Consider the following 24,420-nt stretch of genomic DNA (forward strand, 5'->3'; position numbering starts at 1 on the left):
TGCTAAATCAGTGATGCCTCTATTCTTTTAACACCAAGATTTCTCAAAGCAGAAGATTCTGACTTCACAGCAGGAACAAAAAGGAAAAGTTGGAGGGGAAAACTACTTCAACAGCTTAAGCAGAAAATGAAATACACAAACTTACTGGCAAAGTAAAAACCTAACCATGTCTTTGCTCTGGTGCATGTTTCTCAATGGGACCACCAATTTTTCAAAGGAAATAAGGATTTTCAGAAACGACTGCTTTTCTTCCCCTGGGTGAGTCTTTCTAGGCGTTACATCAGCGACCCTGAAGTTTAATTTCAAAGACACAGCACTCAAATGATAGCCTAAAATAAGTCAATCACTACATATTTGTGACTTACTGTACCTATACGACATGGGAGGAATTGCCTATCCTCTGACTCCGGCTATTTTATTTAAGGGCTTTGAAAACATTTGCAATATGTGAAATACTCCTTTTCATGAGTAGAAGCCAGTTGTTTTGAAACCATTACTTATGCACCACTATTCAAAGACCTCAAGTCATGACAGGGCGCTGATTCAACATTTTGATACAGGAGAAGAAAAGCCAAGGGTGCCGTCCTCTGAGCACAGCCACAGACAGAAGGTTCAGACATTACCTCTCAGCTGGCGCTCCTGGATCTCGCGTTCCTTCTTGGCCTGGATGGCCAGCAGCCGCCTGCTCTTCACGGCACTGATCATGTCCTCTGCCTCCACTTCCACCGAGGGCTCTACCTTGGCCACCTCTTTTTTTCTGTCCGACTTGGTCAGCCCATTCTCCTCCTTCCCATTCTCTTTGTTTTTGGCTTCCATCTCTTTCCGCTTCTGTTTCTCAGCACGTCTCTTGTCATTTTCCTCCTTCAGGACAGCAAGTCGCTCCTTCCACAGCTCTGCTGACATCTGCTGCTTGGCCTCCATGTGGTCCTGCACAGAGTAGGTCATGAGGATCCGGTGGCAGAGGGCAGCCAGGATCTGCAGCTTTTCTTCTGAGGTCAGTTCAAAGAACTCAGAGGTCTCGAGCTTCTCCAGAAACTCATCCTGGACCTCATTGTCCTCAAAGGGGGCTGTCTCCTTGTTTTCATCCGCCGTGTATGAGCCCTCACTCTCCTCAGGCACATCTGTTTTGCGCAAACAGAGACGAACGAGCTCAGAAACAGAGTGCAGCGTCAGAGGGATCTCGGAGAGCTTCATTCCCAGCTCACCATAGTCCTCAGCGATCTCATCCTGGAGCAGGGTTTGTAGGAGGATGACCAGCACCCTGTTCAGGTACAAGAAGCCACCCTTGTCGGCGCTCAAGGCCTCCATGAGGGACACTGCAGTGATGGGGTACTGGGCATCGGGCAGGAGCAGCCCCGAGTAACAGCTCAAGAATTCGACCACCATCGCGACGTCCCCAAAGAGGGTGTTGGGAAGCCCTTCAGGGGTATCCACCAGCCGGAAAGAGGGCAGGCTCTTGCCTGTCAGCTCTTGGTCCTCATAACGCCTCTGCTTCTCCAGTCTCTCCAACATTTCTTTCTCTTTCCGTTCCTTGGCTTTCTCTTTCAGCTTCTCCTTCAACTCCTCCCGTTTCTTTTTCAAATACTCCTTGCGCTGCTCTTCGGACATTGAGGCCCATTTCTTCTTGTGCTCCAGAAGCTCATAGCGCTTTTGAACCAAGATGCGGAGCTCTTCGGGAAGGCGGGCGCGGTCTTCATTGGAAAGCAGTCGGGCTGTCTTAGAGATGACACAGGACAGGGCACTCTTCTTGTCCTCCCGGTCTTTGTTCTCCTTGTAGTAGGCAATGAGGTGGAGGGCAGCAGGAGGGAGATGCTTGTGGGGCTTGTTAGAAGACCTGGGTGTACCCCCAGAGCTCCGTGGGGTTCGAGTCATTTTCTGGGTACCCTTGGCCATGTCCAGCAGGGTCATCTGCTTCATTTTGGTTTTGGGTGTCTTCAAGCCCTTTTTGGGGGATTTAGATTTTCCTGGAGATTTCTGTCCATTTAAAATGCCTTTGCTCCTACCCTTTGTTTTCAAGGGTTTGTCCCCGTTCTTCCCTAACTTTCTGGAGATGGGGCCCTTTTTAGGAATGTGAAATGTGGTGTTTAATTTGCCAGGAGACATCATCTTCATCATCTCCTCCAGCTGTTCCTCAGGTGACTTGGAATTCTTTGAGTTCTTTACTTTTAGGGGGGAGCCATTCAAGGATTTCTTTAGGTGAACATGGCACCATAACGTGGGATTCAGCACCTGGTTCACTGGAGAGGTCTCAGTTTTCAGCTTCTTAGAGGGCTTCCTATCAGGGGACGTAATATTTTTCCTCTTTGTAGAAGGATTGAGAGTCATGTACTGGAGATAAAGAAGAGAACTGAAATTAATTCAAAGAAAAGCAATGATGACTATCCAATATATTCTTTCCATTAACTATACAGGTGTGGTCAAATTATTTCACTTCAGAGACAGCAAACCCCTGATCAAAAGCAAAAGCACAAACGCCAATGTTCCAACAGTTTCTACCACTGATGGTTTTCACCACGTTCAATTAACTAACAGCAAAGTCCCTCCTGGGAGTAAGGATCCTCTGCTTGGGCTTTCCACACCTCATGCTGTAGGCAAGAGAGAAAGACTACTCTGATGGTTACTAAGCTTTCAGTGCAGCTGAATCATCTATAAACACATAGGAAACATTGCCTGGCATTAATAAAAGCAAGAGGCAGGGGCAGCTAGGTGGCGCAGCGGATAGAGCACCGGCCCTGGATTTAGGAGGACCTGAGTTCAAATCCGGCCTCAGACACATAACATTTACTGGCTGTGTGACCCTGGGCAAGTCACTTAACCCCACTGCCTAACAAAAAAAATAAAAAATAAAAAATAAAAGCAAGAGGGTACGTCCGTACTACTCTTAAGGCCTGTACAATTCACACTCATCGTTCTCATGCCTGGGGAGGGCCTTGCCCTTCCTGTTTAGACATGCCAGGACTAGAGCTGGATTCTCAGTAGTTAATATAGACTGTGACTTAATTAGCAATCATCAATAATTATTAATAGGTAAAACACATGCCTGGCAGGCCATGAAAAAAGCAAACACACTGGTGAGATAGTTGTTATTAATGGAAGAGAAAAAGAGGGGAGGGGGATGTAAGCAGCACAACTATAATAATAATAATAATAAATTATTATTATTATTATTATTATTATTGTTGTTGTTGTTGTTGTTGTTATCTACACCTCAAAGAAAGACATAGTACACACATTTGGGGAGATAGCCAAAATTGCCCAGGTCGTCCTACCCCAATCAATAAGAAGTAGACCTCAAAGCTTCCTATGTCTGGGAATGAGCCACCCTATGGGGCTATCTGTGTTAGAATTTTTCCTTCTTTTTTTAGTTATTTTCATTTGACATGTTAAATTCTGAATCTGCATTTGAAATGTGTCTATACTGCTGTCTTGGGTGGAATCCCCACAAAATCTAGAAAATGCCATATTACCTCAACTAACCTCTACCTTTCATACTCTCAAATTCCATGGTATCATTTCTTATTTGCTCTCATAGACCCCCACAGAATATCTAAAAATTATCTCAGTGGTTTTACCTAGTACTAAAGATAATCTAAATTCTACACTGCTCCCTATACACATCTAAAACTAAACTTCAAAGTGGATGTAGATCACAGAGTCACCGGAGTAGCCCAGTGACTTTTACCACCACGAGGCAAGGGACCTGGATTCTTATCTTTGTTCTGCTGGGCAGTTCCTTTTGCACCTTAGTTTACATAATCTTTATGTATCTGAAATAGTTCTCTTCTGGTGTAAGCGATGCAATCAGACTTTTAAAAAACTATGTCATTTACGGTAACATTAATATACATGACAGACTTGAACACTGAAGAAACTTCAGAATGACTCCATTTAAAAAATTATACTTTAAGCCCTATCTGATAAAGAGAGGACTTTCTACAACCAAAAAAAAAAAAACCAAACCATCTCAGGCATAAGGATCAACATAATATCAGAATTTAACTGGATATCACTAAATCTACTTGAATAATCCTATGGGGAACAGAAGTTAAATGGACAGTTTAATTTAAAAGGTTTTTCATAAGCAGGATCAATACAGCTAAAATTAGAGAAGCAGGGGCTTTTTTTTTTGGCAGCAAGTTTCTCTGATTAAGTGCATTTCCAAGAAAGAAGGAACCAATGCAAATTTATACAAACAAAAAAAAAATTTTTTTAATTGTAAAACAAGCACTACTCCCAAACTGGTAAATGGTCAGCACTTTCATGGTAGCAAAAAACTGGAAACTAAAGGAATATCCATCACTTGGGAACTGGTTGAACAAATGATTATACATTAATGTAATAAAATACTATTGTGCTATAAGAAATGAAGAAGGGGGTGCTTTCACAGGAACTTGGGAAAACTTGTATGAACTGATGCAGTGTGAAGTAAGCAGAACCAGAACAATTCATACAACAATGTGAAGACAAACAACTTGCAAAGTTTTAAGAACTCTGATCAACACCACGACCAACTATAACTCCAGAGATTCATATGAAATATGCTTCTTCTCTGGGGGGAGGGGGAGAGAAGAGAACTACTTTTAATTTAAATAAATAACACTCTTTGGAACTACAACCACAAATTATCCTCACACCTATTTCTATCTGTGATCCAAATAGTCTCTTGGGCCCTATTTTGTCCTTGAGCAACTTCTGTGGTTTCAAGGGGACTTCTTTGAGGCTGACTAGAGGCAAATCAGACAGAGCTTTGGGCCTGGAATATGGAACACTGTCCGGCCTCAGACTCACACTGGCCAAGTGACCCTGAAGGCAGTGGTTTAACTGGTCTGCTTCGGTCTCCTCAGCTTCAAAATGCAGATAATAATAGCGTCTACCTCACAGGGTTGTTGTATGGTTCCAATGAAACACCTGTAAAAGCACTTAGCGCAGTGCATGGTACATCCTAGGTGCTTAATAAATGCTTGTTTCCTTCCTTCTAATATTAGAAATTACCTTGAATGCTATTTTGGAACATTCTTTCGTACGGTTACTAATAATGTAACTGCTTTTCCAGAGAACTGTTTACATGATCAAATCCTCTGACTACTTATCTAATGGGAAATAATGGGCTTCTAATCCAACATATTTAGTAACTGTTTATATTTTAGAAACAAAGATTTTTCTCCAGTCACCACTTCCTTTCTTCTCCTACATATATTAATTTGTCTGCATTTCATACAATCAGAATTATCTACTTCATCTCTTCTAACTCCCTTTTTATTTTTATCCCTTATTTGGTGAAGAATTCATCTTGAACTTTTAGTTATAAAAAATATGGCCTGAACTAATTTTATTTCTTTAATGATATGATCTTTAATAATCACGTTAAACACACATTTTGAATTTATTATACAACATGGTATAAGACAGGGTACTTAACGTGAGGTCCATGGATAGATTTGAGGGGTCTGTTGAGCACAGGAAAAAAAATTACATCTTTATTTTTAGGTAATTCTACGTATTTTATTTCATATATTTAAAAACATTCTAAGAAAAGCCTGAGACACAAAAAAGGTTACGAATCCGTGGGGGTGAAGAGCTGGTCTAAGCCTCATTTCCATCAGGCTCTCAGATTTTCAGCAGTCTTAGCAAATACAGAGTTCTTTCCTAAGTAGTCTGTCTTTGGATTTAATATCAGGTTACTGAATTACAGAATTTCTGATTCTCCCTTGTCTATTCTGTTCTGTTCATTTATTTTCCAATTTTTTATTCTGGTACTAAATGGTTTTGATAATTCCTGCTTTATAATATAGTATAGTTTGAGACTTGGCACTGTTATTTCCCCCTTTATTCTGTAGTGTTTCATTATTTCCATTGACATTCTAAATCTCCGTGAAATAAATTTTCTAATTTAACTTAGCTTTTAGCACAGTGCCTGGCATATAGTAGGCACTTAATAAATGCTCATTCCCTTCCCTTCCTCTAACCTCTTCCAAAGAGCTACAAGACGACACTTCTGCCCACTCCTATGCAGGGGTGGGAGATCCACGGGTATAAGACATTATGTTTTCAGACTTTGTTATGTTCCTTAGTTTTGCTCACTTTTCCTTTTTCAAAAATATTCTCTGTCATACAGAAAGGCTTCCAGGGAAGAGGCAGGGCCTTCTGGGAGAAATCTGGACAATATAAAACCAAAGATATCAATCGCATTAAAAAAAAAAATTCAAGGATTCCTTTTTTGTAAAACAAAGCCTGTAAGATCTTTTTCTAGCAGCGTTTCCATATATTTGGAGATGTAATTCACAATTTGAAGCTACCCTTCAAGGTTTTCTGCCTATCTGCCCTCCCTTTCATTCCTGACATGACAGAAAGTCAGTGCACAGGGGCTGAGTTATCAAGAGTGCTCCCTACCAAACCATCTGGTAGTTAAAAATCAACCTGATAAATCATGATGGTAGAGAACAGGAGTTTCAATGATTAGGAACAAGTGAGCCAAATATCACCGTCTGGTTTTCTGATGGGTGACTTTACTTGTATTTAATGAAGGACAGGACTGGCCCTGCAGAAATCCATTGTACTTCATACAAAATAGTGAAATCTCACTCTAAATCCCCAGGTAGGGGAGAGAGCTGGAGAGCTTTATTTTCTTCATTTTGCTCACTGTATAACTCCTCCTTGAACCACACACACCATTCTGTTTCCCTTCACAAAATATTTTTCTACTTTTTAAAAAGGCTGTTAAGTTTACTCTATTTAATTCACCTCTAAATAACATTAACATTTCCTTTACATTTGCACAATATTTACTTTACAAGGGGCTTGTGAACCAAATAGTAAATAATTCTCATTTTATACAGGGACCTGAGGCTCAAGAGAAATCAAATATCTTGTTCCCCACACTACTAATATCAGAACACAAATGAAAACTGAATTTATATGCAACCTAGGACAAAATATAATTTATCATAATTAGGAAGTTAAGTGTAGAATTTAGCTTTAACTTAGGCTGATCTTAAGTTTTCTATATCCCTTCTAATTTTAGGACAAAGTACATTTCGAACACTTAGCCATCCAACAAGGAAGAAACTAAATGGGATAATCATTTGCCAGGAATATTGTAGGATTTCTGAACTATGTGAGACTAGAATCAGGGGAGGGAGGGGAACCTGTGGCCTTCTAGGTCCTTGGGTACAGCCTTTTGACTGAGTCCAAGTTTTATAGAACCCATCCCTTTTTTTAAGGGGATTTGTTGAGTGAAGTTTGGATTCAGTCAAAGGGCCAGACTAGGGAACCTAGAGGGCCACATGTGGCCTTGAGGCTGCAGGTTCCCTAGCCCTGGCTACATGATCTTATGTCTCTGCCGGTAGTAAGATTCTAATGAATACACTAAATATACAGAAAATATTCAAAACTATCTGCCTATTTGGAGAAATAATTAAAAATGCTTTAAAAGTGGAATCATTAGTCCAAAACCACAACTGCTGAGTACAGTATATACATTTACAACTACAATTAAAAATATAATCTACCAGTAAACATTTGTGATCGAGGTTTTCAAGGGTACTCCATTCTGAAGGAAAAAATATATTCCAAACAAGACAACTGAAAAAGACACTGTTGCACAAAACAAGAAATCCTTAATATAAAAAAGCAAACCTCAGAAACGTAGCTGTAAAATACATGCCTGGACTGACATATTTCAAGCCCAACAGCTATACAGATTGGAGCAGCAAACCACCAGAATGAAATCTAGACAAAGGAATTGGCTATTTTCTTTAAAATGTTTGTTGAGGGGCAGGGGAGGAGGTCTTGTCACTATTATCACGTTGGCACTCAAATGTGGTTTTCCTGGTGGGCTCTGTCTTTTCTACAACCAGTTAAGGACAAAGTGCTTAGAACTCAATAACCACATCACGTATCTGCTGTATCTCTGAAGATAATAATACTGTTGCTCCTATTAGCATCAAGAAATTAACTGATTACCAGTTATGTTATGTTTGTCATGGAATATGACTGTGTTGTAAGAAATGACAGGGGAGATGGTTTTGGGAAAACATGGCAAGATCTATATAAACTAATACAAAGTGAAGTGAGAAGCACCAGGAGAACACTGCACACACCAACATCAATAATGTAATGATGATCAATTGTGAAAGAATTAGTAACTCTGATCAATACAATAATCCACCACCAACTCCAAAAGACTCATTATGTAACACACTATAGACCTCCAAACACAAACTGACGGACTCAAAGGGCAGTTTTCCTTAAGGAAAAAGGTGGGGGAGAGTTAGGGGGACCGCATGGCTAATTTAGAAATGTTTCACATGACTATCTATGTATAATGGGTATCCTATTCACAGCTCTTGCTTTCTTAATGGGTGGCGGACAGAGTGGAGAGAGAATGGAACCAAAAATAAAATTTAAATTAAAACAAAACAAAACGAAAGGAAACACAAAAACAATGGGTGTGAACAAGTAGTTCAAGAGAAGCAAAGCAAGCTACAAGCAAACTATGGGAAAAAATGCTCTACATCACCAATGTGAAGAGGAAAATAAACAATCAACCAAAAAGCTAACACATTAGTGGAGAGGACTGCCCCTCCCAATCCGGTTAAGAACACAATGCTCACTAAGAACTAAACTCTAAATCAGCAGATGTGAGCACTAAAGGGATTTTTAAAAATCGCACTAAAGCACACAATTAGTGGGTGAAACAAAACTCGTCACCTATTAGGAAACACCTTGGAAATTGGGGGAATCTTCTGGAAGGTCTGGAACATGAACCTACAGAGACACAGCATTTAAAGCACATTCTCCACTTCCCCCAACTCCAAAATTCCCCACTACCAATGGCACCAGGATTCCCTAAGCCATCCAAGCTCAAAACCTGCTTCTGGGGCAGGGAGGGGGCACAGTGGATAGACCTTGGGCCTTGGGTCAGGAGGACCTAAGTTCAAAACCAACTTCAGACGCTTGACACTAACTGTGTGACCCATAATTGCCTCACCAAAAACAACAACAAAATACCCAGTTCCTCCTTTTCCTTCCCACTGTCACTAATTAATCTAGGTTCTACAGATTCAACAAATGTCTTAGATCAGTGCCTCTCAATAACCTAGTCTAATATTCTCAATAACCTGGTCTAAACATTCACCACTTAAAGCCTAAAGGATTATGCAAAGGGTTCCTGAGAGATCTCATGGCCTCTAGCCTCTTTGTCTCCCTTCTAATCCATCCTGTAAATTGCCAAATCAATCTCAGAGAAGTACTCCTTTTAAGCAAGAACCTCCACTGCGCTCAAATGGCCCACAGGATAAAAAAGCTATTCCTGATGTTGACTCCTCACCCCACCCCTAAGAAAGTTAAGCCACAACCACGTGCCAGAATAATGAGTCCATTTTGAGTCTGGCAAATATTTCATTGTGCTGGACCATACTATTATGTACTTTCTCCAGGCATTTGTACATGCTGACCCCCTTCTCTGCAATAACTCTTTAAATAGTTTTTTTTCCTTCAAGGCTCAGATCAGTACGTACTGTAATATCTAGCAATAATAAATGCTTTAAAGTTAGCAAAGAGCTCTTTCAATTTTTAGAAGATTGTATTATCTTTGATATTCAGATCACGTAACAATTTTAAATTTAATTGTGGAATAAGGTGTAAGATACTGGTCTAAGCTTAATTTCTGCCAGCTTGCTTTCCAGTTTTTCTAGCAGTGGCAGAAGGAAACAAATTAGAAACATGAAAATATGAATGGAATGAGGATGCCAAATGAAGAAATGACAACTAGGCTCTACTTTCATTTTCTCCAAGAAAACTGATCTTTAACTGGGAAAGAACAAAATGGTTAACAGGAAATTGAAATTCAAAATGGATATGACCTCAGTATTAAAGATCACACTATTAAAAAAAAACAAAAACAGAAAAGGATCAGATTATATACCTCTGATAGGTATAGGCAGGAGAATTCTTAACAAGGGATAGAGGAAATTACAAAAGACAAAGCAATTCATATTTGGGTTGCAACATATTAAAAGGTTTTTGCAGGTGGCAGGTAGGTGGTACAGTGAATAGAGCACAGGCCCTGAAGTCAAATCTGGCCTCAGACATGTAACACTTACTAGCTGTGTGACCCTGGGCAAGTCACTTAACCCCAAGTGCCTAAAATAAAAAAAGTTTTTGCACAACCAAAATTAATACAACTAAGATAAAAAGGAAGACAATTTCTTGGATAAGATTTTGGTTTAAGATATATAGACAGCTGACGGCAATAAGGCCAAAACCCATTTCCAAACAGAGAAGTGGTAAAAGGACATGAACCATTCTCAAAAGAATTGCAAAACTATTAACAACCATGAAGGAATGCTTCAGATCTCTAACAGGAAAACTAAAAATCAAAACCTGTTAGATGAGCAGCTTAATGAGAGAGGAAAGGATAAACAGGGAAAATAGAGATGGGGAAAGCACAAAGATATCAAAACAAATTTTAGGAAAAATAAGTTAGGAAAGGGCTTTACATAGATCTCATTTGAGCTGCACAACAAAGCCCACTGGGATGAAATAATGTCAGTATCACTGTTTTTGTTTTAGAGATGAAAAAACTACATTACCAATAGTGAAATGGCACGCCCATGGTTACAGAGGTTAAGTAATCAAAGGTAGCACCTGAACCTGTCTCCTCCCAGTGAGAACTCAAGCACTCAGTCCACTAGGCGAGGCCACCTCCCAAGGTAGTATATCAAAGAATTATCCAGCATAGGCAACAATGACCTCCATCCTGGGGAGTCTGAGGAAAATACAAGAGCTCTGTTCTCTTCCATAAAAATTTTAGAAAAATGAACCACTGCCTTCAACAACAATTTATTCAAAAAGGCAGCTAGGTGGCGCCATAGCGCTCAGAGTGCCAGGCCTGGGGTCAGGAAGACTCACCTTCTGGAGTTCAAATCTGACCTCAGACAACTTATTAGTTGTGTGACCCTGGGCAAGTCATTTAACCCTGTTGGCCTCAGTTTCCTCATCTGTTAAACAAGCTGGAGGACGGAAATGGCAAACCACTTCCGTATCTTTGCCAAGAAAACACCAAATGGGGGCGCAAAGAGTCAGACACGCCTGAAACAGCTAAACAACAACAACCAAATTTAAGGAGCAGAGGCTTGGAACGTGATATCCCAAAGGGCAAAGGAGCTGGGGCTAAAACCGAGAATCGCCTACCCAGCAAAATGGAGGATACTGCTGCAGGGAGAAAAGTGGATACTGAGGAAGACAGAGGACTCCCAAGCATTCCTGCTGCAAAGACTGAAGCTGAATAGAAAAGCTGACCGTTCAAACAGAAGACTCAAGGGAAAGATTAAAAAAAAGGCAAACATGACAGAAATGTCATAAGGGACTCAAAGCTGAACTGTTTACATTCCTATGTGGCATGATACAAGTAACTCCCAAGAACTTTATCATCATTACAGCAGTTAGGAGTCTACATAAGACAGAGGGCATGGATGTGGGTCAATTATGTTGGGATGATCACCAGAAAAAGAATACAAGGGTGAGGAAGAGGTAGAACGCGGGAAATTTTCTTACATAAAAGAGGAGCACAAGGAAGAAGTTTCCTAGTGGAGAGGAAAATTGGGGTGGCGGGCAGGCAAAGCTTAACCCTTACTCATCAGAACTGGTTCAAAGAAAGAAAACCACATATTATACACTATTGTGTATTATAATCATATAATATTATATACAATATATTATGTTTTAATATAACTAGTGTGTGAATATAATACATAATGAATTATATATTATAATCTAATACATGTTTTACACACACACACACACACACACACACACACACACACACACACACCCACACCCTCAGCTGGGCAAAAAATCTATCTTACCCAAGAGGAAAATAAGAGGGGAAGGGAATAAGATTAAAAAGGAGGTTGGATAAGGGCCAGCAATGGTTGGAAACAAAACCGACTTTTGAGGAGGGACAAGATAAAAAGAGAGAGAAGGATAAACAGAAGAAAACGGGATGGAGGGAAATGTTAGTGATCATCTCTGTGAATGTGAATGGGCTGGGCCAACACATAAAATGGAAACAGAGAGCAGAATGGATTAGAAACCAGAATCCAACCACGCGTACAAGTGTGTACAAGAGACACACTTCAAACAAAAAGACACACAGTTAGCATGAAGGTCTGGAGCAGAATCTATGATGTTTCAGCTGAAGTAAATAAAAAAAGCAGGAGGAAGCAATCACAATTTCAAAGAAAACAGAAGCAAAAATAGACCAAATTAAAAGCGATAATCAGGAAAAGTACATTTTGTTAAAAGGGACCATGAAGAATATCAAAGAATTTTACAGCAAGTTTCTCTGACAAAGGCTTCATTTCTCAACTATACAGGGAACCGAGGCAAATTTATAAAAATAAGAGCCGATACCCAATGACAAGTGGTAAAAGGATAGTAACAGTCAGTTTTCAGAAGAAATCAAAACTATCTATAATCAATGTGTGAAAAAATGCTCTATCACCACTGATTAGAGAAAGGAATATTAAAACAACTCTGAAATACCACTTCATACCTATCGGAAACAACAAATGCTTGGAGGGGATGAGGGAACACAGGGACACTAACGAACTGTTGGTGGAGTAGTGAAGTGGTCCAACCATTCTGGAAAACAATCTAAAACAATGCCCAAAGGGCTATGATAAACTCTGCATACCCTTTGATCTGATCCAGCAACACCACCACTAGGTCTGTACATCAAAGAGATCAAAGAAAAAGGAAAAGGACCCATATGTACAAAAATATTTACAGCAGCTCTTTTTGAGGTGGCAAAGAACTGGGATGCTCATCAACTGGAGAATGGCTGAACAAGCTATATAACATATAATTGTGACAGAATGCTACTGTGCTTTAAGAAATGAGGAGCAGTATGCTTTCAGAAACACCTGGGAAGACTTATGAACTGATGCTGCAGAGTGAAATGAGAAAAACAGGGAGATCATTGTGCACAGTAACAACAATGCTGTAGTGATGATCAACTGTGAAAAACTCGGCTACTCTGATCCAAGACAATTCCAAAGGCCTCATGAGGAGAAAATGCTATCCACCTCCAGAGAGAGAAGTGATGAACTCTGAATGCAAATTCAAGTATAATTTTCTCAATTTATTTTTTGTGATGTCTAATGTGAAAATTTTTGAATGATTTTACACATATATTGATATCATATTGTTTGACTTCTCAGTGGGTGGCTGTAGGGAAAGACTCTGGAACTCATAATTCTTAAAAAATTTAAAAATATATAATAAATTCAAGGGGAAAAAAAGCCTCCTCTGCCCCCACAAATTAATATAGCTGATAAATTTCTCAAAGTTGGTATCAGGTTCCCCAAAGTCCAGTTTTCCATTCCAGCCAAGCATAAAATGCTTCAAAGTTTGCTCCAAGGATGCCAGAGTGGCTGGAACAGTTCTGGCTTTGAGGGTGAGCAAGACTGTCCAGTAACCCCTTTGATTTAGGAGGTGTGATTTTTTTAAGCCACACCAAGTACTTTTGAAAAGCAAAGAAATGGACTCACCCAACCCCCTCCCAAATGGCCGGCTCCCTGGGTGAGCAGAGTCCTTCAAGCAGCTGGATCATCTCAGCATGGGGCATGCTGGGCAGTCACAGCCGAGTGGGAGCCGGCACGGCTGGACTCAGGGGTATCTGAAAAAGTATAAAACCACCCCCCACTTAGCATGATCAACTCATTGGGGGAGGTGGGGGAAGGGAATTCCTAAGTGACTGCCTATCTCACTCCCCAGAGAAGCTAGTCTCGGCCAAACCTATCCTCAAGCTTCCTCTGTCTCCTCCATCTCCTCCACCACTCTACCCTCTCTCAGCCAAGGAGTTCTCTTTAATAAAAAAATTAAGGCCAATTAACTGAACTCTCTTGTCTCCTTTTCACCTTAAAAAACCGGAACGCATCTCCCAGTCTGGCCTTCTTTTCCTCACATCGTCTCTTAAAAAGAAGGTCCTGGGGCAGCTAGGCAGCGCAGTGAATAGAACTCTGGCCTTGGAGTCAGGAGGACCTGAGTTCAAATCCAGTCTCAGACACTTAACACTTACTAGCTGTGTGACCCTGGGGGCAAGTCACTTGACCCCGACTGCCTCACAAAAAAAAGAAAAAGAAAAGGTCCTTCATTTTACATGTGCCCTTGGGTCCTAACCCCTCTAGTATTCACCAGCAGACTAAACCTCAACCAACCCCTCTAAACTTCAGCCTTTTTTCCTAAAGTTGCCTTCCCTGCTGACTTCAAACATCTCTAATTCTCTTTCTTAAAAATAAACAAAATGAAAAAAAAATAAACAAAAAAATGATTTCAGAAAAACCTAGAAAGACTTACAAGACTGATGCACAGTAAAGTAAACAGAACCAGGAAAATGCTGTACACGGTAATAATGACACTGTTCGATAAAGAACTGTGAATGACTCAGCCATTCCCAGCAATGCAACTGTCCAGGAGAATCCCAAAGGACCAATGAGGAAGAAGCACATTATCCACCTCCAGAGACAGAACTGACACTGTTTGAACACAGACTACTTCTCACTTTCATTTTTTTCTTTTATTCGAGTCTTCTTGTACAATTTGACTAATACAGAAACATTATACATTAATTGCACATGCATAACCTATCTCTGCTTACCATGTCACAGAGGGGAAAGGGATGGAATTTGGAACTTAAAACTTTAAATAAATATGTAATAAATAAACAAAAGCCTACTTTTATCAGCTCCTGCCATCCCCTCAAGTCATTACCCTAGATCGCTCCTTCCTTTCTCTGCCATCTGCAGCTCTGCTTCCTCTCAGATTCCTCTCACTCCTCAGCCTGCTGCAGTCTAGATTCTGACCTCACTCAACTGAGACAGCTCTCCAGAGTAACCAATCTCTTCATCACCAGTGTCTCTTGTGTAATGCCCCTTCTCTCTACTCACATTGTCACCACCCTAGTTTAGGCCCTGATCAGCTCTCACCTGGACTGCTGAGACAGCTTTCTCATGGTCTCCCTGCCTCAAGTTTCTCCCTTCTCCGAGCCATCCTTTGCTCAGTTGCTAAGGTGATTTTCCCAAAGGACAGGAATGACCATGCCACCCCTCTACTCTAACCTCCATTGCTCCCTAATACCTCCAGGATTAAATATAAACTTTTCCATCTGACATTTAAAGCTGTTTCCAACCCCAGCACCTCCTTCACTTTCTATCTCTTCTTGAACTCTATGACCCAGCAATAATGGCAGTCCCATCTCTCCCAGTCTGGGCCTCTGAATGGCCTCCATGCCCAGAATGATCTCTCCCTCTGGCTTCCTTCAAGACTCAACTCGGATCCCACCTTCTACAGGAGGCCCCTCCTGAAGCCTCTGGCTAGCAGCACTCCTTCCATCTAGTTTGTAGCTAGGTCTTATACGAAACTAGTTATTTACACATCTCCCCGATGAGGATGCAGGCTCCTTCAGGCAGACTTTTTTTTTTTTTGGGAGGTCCTTCTTGTGCGTCACCAAGGCTTACCACAACGCATGAATAGTCTTAAATCTGAAGAGGTTGCTGGCTGGCCTTTCCTCGAACTGCGTTCTGTCCTGGACACTCTCCATTCTGCCACCTCTCTGATTCTTTTGGCAGCTCATCGCTTCAGGAGCCTTGGTGTTGTACACTACATCTCTGTTCTGGGCTCTCTAGACGCCCTTCAGTTCCCACGGATTTAATCCTCACTCTCCTTAGATGACTCACGTCACCAACTGCCTAATGGACATTTTCAGCTGGATGTCCCAGAGAGATTTTCAAACTAAAAATGTTGAAACTATTTCCCCCAAAGCCATTCCCTCTTCTAAACTCCTCCATCTATCAAAGGTGCCGCCATTCTTCCAGTCCCCCAGGTGTGGGAAGCTGGTGGGAATTCTGACACCTCACTCATTCATGGCATGGAGATAACTGGTTACTGAATCTTGCCATTTCTAACACCCACAATACCTTTCACAGCCAACTCCTCCTCTGTACTCACAGGGCCCACCATCTTATTTCAGGCTCCATCACATGTTGCCCAGATTTCTGCAACCATTCACTATCTGGTTTCCCTGCCAGGAATCTCTCAGACAAGACCTCATCACTCCCCTCCTGAAAGTCTAGCGGCTTCTCCACTGCAGCTAGCAAACACAAGCTCCTCTATTTAGCTATAAAAACCCTTCACAACCTCATCTCAATTATCTTTCCAAACTCACTGCACAGTCATCCAGACCCCCTGGCCTTCTCCCTATGCCTCACGTACAGCATTCCTTCTCTCCCTGCCTCGACTCTGCATCTCTTCCCTCTGTGGAAGGTCCTCCCTTTCTCCTCCCCTCTACCTCATAAAGCCCCTCTCTTTTTTTCTGAAGTCTCGTAATCTACCTCATGGTCAACTCTTTTGTACTGGCTCTTCACTTTCCATAGATACTTATGCGGTGCTCATGTCATCAGGAGGAAAGTTCCCCAGCAATGGGGACTGGTTCACTCTTTTCCTCTGTAGCCGCAGCACCTGATACAACCGATATGCCCATGCCTGATACATAGCAGGTATTTCATAAATTCTTGATGATTCATTAGTCATAGCCATCATTTAAACAAAAGCTTTCCCTGATGGGTAATTACCTAATAACAGGTTTTAGCAACCTAGGTAACACTAACAGTAAGAACAGACGACGACGACGACGATGATGACAACGACTACTACTACCACTACCACCACCACCACTTGCTTCAGACTAATATGTGTGTGTGCGCGCGTGCGCACGCGCGCGCTTAATAAATTAATTATATCAATAAAACTATTGGCAGTACTAGATTCATATATAAAATTTAACTTATTGGTCAGTGACAGTATATACGCTCAAATCAAACTCAAGGGTATAAACTAGCCACATTTGGTATTCTGGGCTCAAATCTGCCTAAGACATTAGCTTTGGCAGAGACCTCACTTCTTTTTCTAATCTGTTAAATGGGCTGACAGGTTGCTGTGAAAGCAAAAGATCTTGCCAACAATTCTCAACTCCCCTTGTGACCCTCTTGCTCCTATCACAGGCATGTCACATGGTACTTAATTTCCCTGATTACATTATTACCTTATTAAGTAAACTGGAAAGAAAATGTTTTGGAATAAAAGGGCATCAGAAATAAGCTCACTAGAGGACAAGTAGGAATTATAAATAACTGAACAAGTGCCTCTTGCTCTGGTCTCTAACACAAAAATTCAAGAGACAAAATATTTTACTAAAAGAAAAATTCCAGGCCAATGCATATATTGTTGTTTTCTTGTACCTAGGTCTCCCCAACCTAGCAATGTTGTTAACAGGAGAGATGAGAAACATCTTTTATTTGTTAAATGATGATGCTAAGCCAGTATAAATTATGCGACAGGAGCTAATAATTCACATCTAAATAACTTAACAGTGGTGTTACATCTCCACTAACTACACCATCCAAAGACACAACTTTAAGAAAAGACAGAAGCTAGAATAAATTCAGGATGGTGCCATAACGGCCAAGACACTAAGGTTTCACATTTCCCCAGCACACTTAACCCAAAGGAACAAACTAGAGAAGGATCTGCTTCCAATTCTAATTCAGTGGATACAAAGCACTTAATGATGGCAAGCAAAGCACTAATCACATTAAGGCACAGCTCCTGCCAAGAGCAGGTGATGACCTAAACACGAAGATTCAGTCGCTAACTGATTTGCAATCTTGCACTCCAGGCCCAACACTGGACATGACAAAACGACACTGGCCATTTGGGTTGTTACGTTTCTTGCCCATGACATCTCTCAACGGCTTCTCCTAAAAGTCATGAGAAAGAAATAGGACAAAACTAAGAAAACCATGATCCTTTTAGAGATTCACAACCCCTCACCCAATGGAGTGCTGACCAGTGTAAGGTAAAAGCGATGAGGCCATGGGGATCTCCAACCTGAGGACTCCAGAAAATGTGCTCATCTCCCAGGTGGATGATCCAGGAAGGCACCACTGAAAAGCCAAGCCCAAAGCTAGGTCCTAAAGAAAAGGATTTGCAAAGGCAGATATAAGGAAGGAATGTAATCTGGACAGAAGGGCTTAGGAGAACAACAGGATATAACAAGAAACCAGCTACAGCAGAGTCCATAGAAAGCACCATGCAAGAAAGGCCAGAGAGGGTAGGAGGGAGACAAGTCGTAGAGGGTTTACCCTAAAGGCAAATGAGAACTACTGACCCCATGGGTAGGAGAGTAATGGGTTCCCCTGCATACTTTAGGAAGATTATTTTAGTAAATAAATAAATGGTGTTCAAGATGATGACAGATGAAGTGATAAGGGTCTGAACCATTAGTGACTCTGAGCTTTACTCAAGTAAGAAAAAACACAATACTCAGCTTTGAAGCGCTATTTATCTGTGCTAGTCAAACAAATAACAATTGTCTCCTACGCTGACTGTCACCTCAAAATGCTCTTAAATAACACTGCCATCAATGGAGGAAGTGATTCAAAAGGCCTCAATGAGGTCTGAGTCAAAAGGTCTTCTAGAAGTCCAGGCCAGTTCAGAGTTCGAGAAGAGCTGTGGACTGAGGCAGAGGCATTTAAAAAGTGGGAGGGAAGCATGTGGCTCTAGGCTTTGAAATTCAATCCTTCTAAAGCAAGGTTTCAAAGAAAAACATAATTTGGGCATAAACTGAACTAAAATTCCTGGAAGAGATAAAGTTTTAAAATGGTTTTTATGATAAAATGAGAGAGCTAGAGGGAGAAAACGGAAAAGAAACAAGAGTTATGGAAGAAAGAACTGGAATGAGAAGTAACAGCTAGGTATATGAGGTACAAAACACTGTCCAAGCAGCAAACTCTGAAAATCAGAATGGACCATAAAGAAGCTAAGTCAAAGGACTGAAAAAAGTAGAAGAAAATGTAAAGTACATCATAGCAAAAGCAAGTGACCTAAAAAAGACATCAAGGAGAAAAAAAATTTTAAATCACTGGAATATCTAAAAAAAGAGCCTAGTCAAGCAATCTAAAAAGCTGTCCAGATCTCTTAAATCAGGAGCGCAAAGTGGAAATAGAAATAGAACAAATCCATCAGTCACCCTCTGAAAGAAACCTCAAAATGAAAATTCCCAGGAATATTATAGCCAAAATCCAGAACTTCCAGCTTAAAGAAAAAGTACTGCTGATAGAAACAATGAATTCAAGTACTGAGGATGATCACACAGGATTTGGCAGCCACAAGTTTAAAGTAGCAGAGAACTTAAAATTCAGTTCTCCAGAAGGCAAAAATTACCCAGAAAACCAGAAAACGGACTGATAATGATACAGGACTTCCAAGCATTCCTGATGAAAGACCAGAGCTGCTTGGAAATTCTGATGTGCAAACACAGAAATCAGGAGAAACATAAAAAGGTAAATGTGAACAATCATAAGAGACTTAAAACACATGATAAGCCACTTCAATTCTAACATGGGGAGATGACACATGGGCCTTCTGAACCCATGCTCCTCAGGCATCAGTTATGTCTTCACAGTCTAAAAGGGCTTGGAAGAGTTAGAGAGGAAGAGCAATAAGATATTAGGAGAAAGGATCTCCCATAATCAGGGTGTGTTAGAATTCTATACAACCAAGTAGGAAGGGGTGTGGGGTAGGAGGAGGAGCCTGAAGTTTGAATCTCACTGTCACCTGAATTGCCTGGTACAAGGAAGAGAGACTATACACAGATGCACACCCATTTAAGAGCACAAGTGCAAGACAAGGGAAAATAAGAGGGAAGGCAGAGTAAGGTATAGATCAGTCTTAAGCAAAACAAACTAAGGGTGTACAAACGTTTGCAGAAGTTCTTTTTGTTCTGAACAACATGATGTGAAGGAATACTACCACACTGAAAGAAGTGATGAAGATAATGAAGGAGATGGCTCCAGAGACACCTGGGAGGGCTTGCACAAACTGAAGCAAAGTGAAGTAAGAAGAAGCCAGGAGAACAATTTATACAGTAACAATATGATAAGACAAAAGACTGATCACAGTGATGACCACCTATCATTTCTAGAGGACTCAGGAGGAAAACCATATACTAGACTTCTGATCAAAAGGTGATGGACTTAGGGTGTGCACATTTATCTTGGACATATCCAGTGTGGGAATTTGCTTTCTTTGACTATAAATGTTTGTACCAGGGATTTTGTTTCTCTTTCTTTCTCAACTAGGAAGATAAAGTGGATCTTTAGTTCAAAAAATTTTTTTAAAAAGGAAAATGCTATTATGAAAATGGAAGAGTCCAGATTTTGTTTTTGCTTTTTAAGGTGAAGCTCATCCGATAAAGTTAAGAGGCACAAATGATCCAATAAATCGCCACCATACGATGGAAAGACTCTGGACTGGCGGTCAGAAGACTCACTACCCATTTGTTTGTGACCATGGGCTGTTACTCTCTTTTCTGTACCCATTTTCCCACTTGTCACAACTTACTCCATAGAACGTGTTAAGAATTAAATGAACTGCCCTGTGAAGGAATCTCATTTTCTATTAGTCTACCATAAATACTCGCCCCTCTTGGGTAAGGACTGCCAATAAGTAATTTTATTTGATTCACAGAATCAGGAGTTTAAAACCATGAAGCACAACTTGAAGACAGAAGCCATACAGTAAATGTTTGCTAATGGTGTTGAACGAATGAGTGTTTTACCTACTCATTCACAAATCACTACAACATGCAAATTCAGTTTTTATATCTAGGAAAGCTTAAAAAAAACTCCAGCGATGACTCCAAAGACCAAACAACTTATTACAAAAATGTTAAAGCATGGTTATTGAGCCAATTCAATACATGCTTCAAACTCTCTTCACACATATTGGGTCTTCTAAAAAAAAATACACACACACACACACACACACACACATCATATTGAGCAAGTGTTTTTCCTAATTAATGATATTTCATCTGGGAAAAAAGAAAACCTCCTCCCCTTAGCCCTAGGGTACCAAACATAAGTTCTCCAGATCTCTTTTCCAACGCCTGAACGTTGACCCTTACTGCAGTACTACTCCTGTCGGCTCCCCCCCCCGACCCCCCCCCATCTGACCTAATGTTCTGACTTCCACAATCAAGAGCCCTTACCTTGTATGGATCAAGTAAAAAGTCACTGAACTTGCTGGGCAGGGCATGCTTCCTCACTAGCTCATCCTCTACAACCCAGGGCGCGTTTTCACCCGTGCCGGCACGGAGAGCGTTATGGCGGATAAAGTACCGAAGAATTTCTTTGTTGGGTGGCCGTTCGGTGCGAATCAAGCTGTCTGCAGGAACATTGCTGATGATCTAGGAAATCAAACCAAATTCATTACTGGGGCCCCAGTGAGATTACTAAGTACAGCAAGAGCAACATAACATTTTAAGAAAGAGAAAAGAGCTCATGTTTCAGGATTCTGAGATACAGGCTGTTCTCAAGTACTTCTCAAAAGATCTTAACCAGCGGCAGCTAGGTGGTGCAGTGGATAGAGAACCAGCCCTGAAATCAGGAGGACCTGAGTTCAAATCCGGCCTCAGACCAAACACTTGACACTTACTAGCTGTGTGACCCTGGGCAAGTCACTTAACCCCAAATGCCTAAAAAGAAAAGAAAACAAAACAAAAGATCGTAACCATATAAAGAGTCTCAGACACCACGTAGTCTCACTTTTCGTCGAATGTCTGTGTGAACAGACAACTCACTAGCTAAAGGGATGTCTATTACAGTTTCAAGCAGTTCAAAATATTAGAAAACATTTCCTTATACTGAGTTCTAGGTACACTTCCCTATAATTTCTCACCTGTAATACTACTTTATCTACTCTCTGGAACTATGTAAAAACAAATAATCCTTCCATAAAAATCCTTCAATCGTGTGAAAACAATAACCATATCCCTGTGGTCCCAACAATGTTATTCTCCAAATCAACCCTAGTGCCATCTGTAGAACAATATTATCAACTGACATGAACAAATCAAGTTTAAAGATAAAATGCCACCTTAAAAGGAATTCTTTCAAGTCAAGAAAACTGCCTCTCTACTATAAGGCCTGTACATACTTAACAACTGCACAAGATTTCTAGAGCTCAAATATCAGCCCCATTTCATTCCTTGCAGTTTTAAGAAAATAAGATTTGAAGTATAATGATTCACAATAGAAATCTGTAATTTGATGAAGCTATGCTATATAAGGTACCCTTCTTCCTCTTCTCAAGTATTTTAGGACAATGGCTACCCTGATGCAACATGGCCCAAAGGTAAGCTTCCAGTGGGAGGACTAGAAAAAAATCTTACCAATCGCAAAGCAGGGTTGGACCAAGTGACTCTTAGGCTCCTTTCAGCTCTAACATTTATTACACTTAGCTAAGTAAGGCAGGAAATGGCTCCTTCACCTCACCTGTGTTCCACAAATTCCTCAGCAAAGGTGGAGCTGATACCTTTGACTGTGCACAAGTTTATCTTCTATTTTGACTTGCCCTATTTTAATTAAGGATTATTCTTTTCTGGATTGCCAAAGACAACTCTTTAGTGTTGAAGTTCAGAAGTAATTTCTTTTCCACCATAGAGAGCCATGATGGAAAAATATCTATCGGGGCAGTGAGGTGAGGCAGTGGATAGAACGCTGGCCCTGGAGTCAATGAGGTAAAATCTGAGCTAAAATCTGACCTCAAACAATTACTAGCTGTGTGACCTTGGGCATGTCACTTAACCCTGACTGCCTCCAAAAGAAAAAAAGAAATATCTGTCCTATTAATATAATAAAAAAAATTTTTTTTAAAGAATTGAAGGGGTGGGGGGGTGATTTTTTTTCCTGGTTCTGCTTACTTTATAATGGTTTAATCTTCCTATACTTGTCTGGATTCATTATGGTTAACATTTCTTACAGCATAATACTCCATCACCAACTGAGGGGCCTTTATCCATTCTCCAGTACTGACACTCAAAAAGCAGCTGATGACTCAGAGACTGTTTCACTTTTTATACCTATATAAAACACAGCAAGCCCTTAACAGTCACTGACTGATTGGTGAGCTGGGGCTCTTGTCACTCACCCCTTGGAGTATGTGCCCAACGATGGAATCTTTGCTATCTTCTCTGCACATTTCCAAATTGTTCTGAGGAACAGGCAGACCAGTTCACAAATCAACCAACTCTGTAATTAAGTCTTTTCACAACACTGACTAGGCCCATATTGTTAGCTTTGCCAATTTGATGAGTGTGAAGTAAAACCTCAGAATAGGTTTGATTTGCATTTTTCCTATTTCTCAGTGTGTGTGTGGGGGGGGGGTTCAGTGTATTCTTTTAGTTTGTTAGCTGAGACACCTTCTGAGAATTGTTCATCTCCTTTAACCACTTATCTAGTGAGGTTTTTACTTTTATATATTTGTTATGAGTGAATATATCTTCAGATGTATTGGTGTAAAGATTTTTCTTTCCAGTTAACCCATTCCTTTCTTATACTAATGGTTCTACTTTTGTTTGTGCAGGTTTCAAAATTTCTTGCAACTGAAAATATTCAGTTTATTTTTCATAATCTTTATCCCTTTATATTACAAATTCATTTCACTAGCTATGTAAAGTGTATAATTTGATTCTCTCCTCTTTTTTTATCGGTGTAACCTTTGGTATCCTGGTTGCATTTCCATTGAGAATTTATTGAGGTTACACAGCAGAAATTGTTGATCTAGACCTAATTTTCTGTCAGACTGCTTTCTAGCTTTCCTAGACAGTTCGGTCAAATGTGAAATTCTTTCCTAGATCACTATGTAAAATGATTCTGAATCTTCCTATTCTAATCTATTGTAATGTTCTACTTTTTAATTTTCTAAACCAGTACTGCCAAATAGTTTAGATGACTGCTTTATGAAGTAATTTCTTCCTTTTATTCAAACTTTTTGGGATTGTTTTTCTTAATATTCTAGATTTTTTTGGTTTCTCTAATTAAGTGTTATTCCATTCTAGCTCTGTAAAACATCTTCTTGATAGCCTGGCTGATATAGCATTAAATTTATATATTAATTTTGGTAGTATGTCATGACCCAGGCACAAGTACTGAATATCATTCAGTTATGTCAGCTGTTTTATTTCTTTCAGAAGCATTTTGTAACTGTAATAGTGCTGAGTATCTTTTAGTAGATTTGACCATTATTATAAATAGGACATTTCTATTTTTATTCCTTCCTTGATTTTGTATGGCAATATAAAAATGCCCTATATTTTGTGTGGATTTATTTTGTACTCTGCTACATTAATGAAGCTATTAACCATTTCAATTAGGTTTTTTGCTAATTCCCTAAGTACACTGAAATAAACTTTTTCAACGTGGTTAAATTTTACTGAACTGTTTTTTTCTCTTTTTAAAATTTTTTGTTAGGCTCTCTGGAAGGAGAAAGAATACACTGGTAAATTTAAGTGAGGTA

General features: G+C 40.2%; 1 protein-coding gene across 2 annotated transcripts in view; it reads right to left on the reverse strand.

Moving 5' to 3' along the window:
- BAZ1B (bromodomain adjacent to zinc finger domain 1B) overlaps window positions 1-24,420 on the reverse strand; it is a 65,514-nt gene that overhangs the window by 20,860 nt on the left and 20,234 nt on the right. For both annotated transcript variants that reach the window (XM_021005732.2, XM_021005731.2), the window contains exons 6-7: window positions 21,113-21,310; window positions 624-2,328 (exon numbers count right to left, since the gene is read on the reverse strand). In XM_021005732.2, the coding sequence (XP_020861391.1) occupies window positions 624-2,328; window positions 21,113-21,310 (1,903 nt within the window). The remainder of the gene's footprint in view (window positions 1-623; window positions 2,329-21,112; window positions 21,311-24,420) is intronic.

This window comes from Phascolarctos cinereus, unplaced genomic scaffold, assembly GCF_003287225.1.
Source record: "Phascolarctos cinereus isolate Bilbo 61053 unplaced genomic scaffold, phaCin_HiC Scaffold_5;HRSCAF=322, whole genome shotgun sequence".
NCBI lineage: Eukaryota > Metazoa > Chordata > Mammalia > Diprotodontia > Phascolarctidae > Phascolarctos > Phascolarctos cinereus.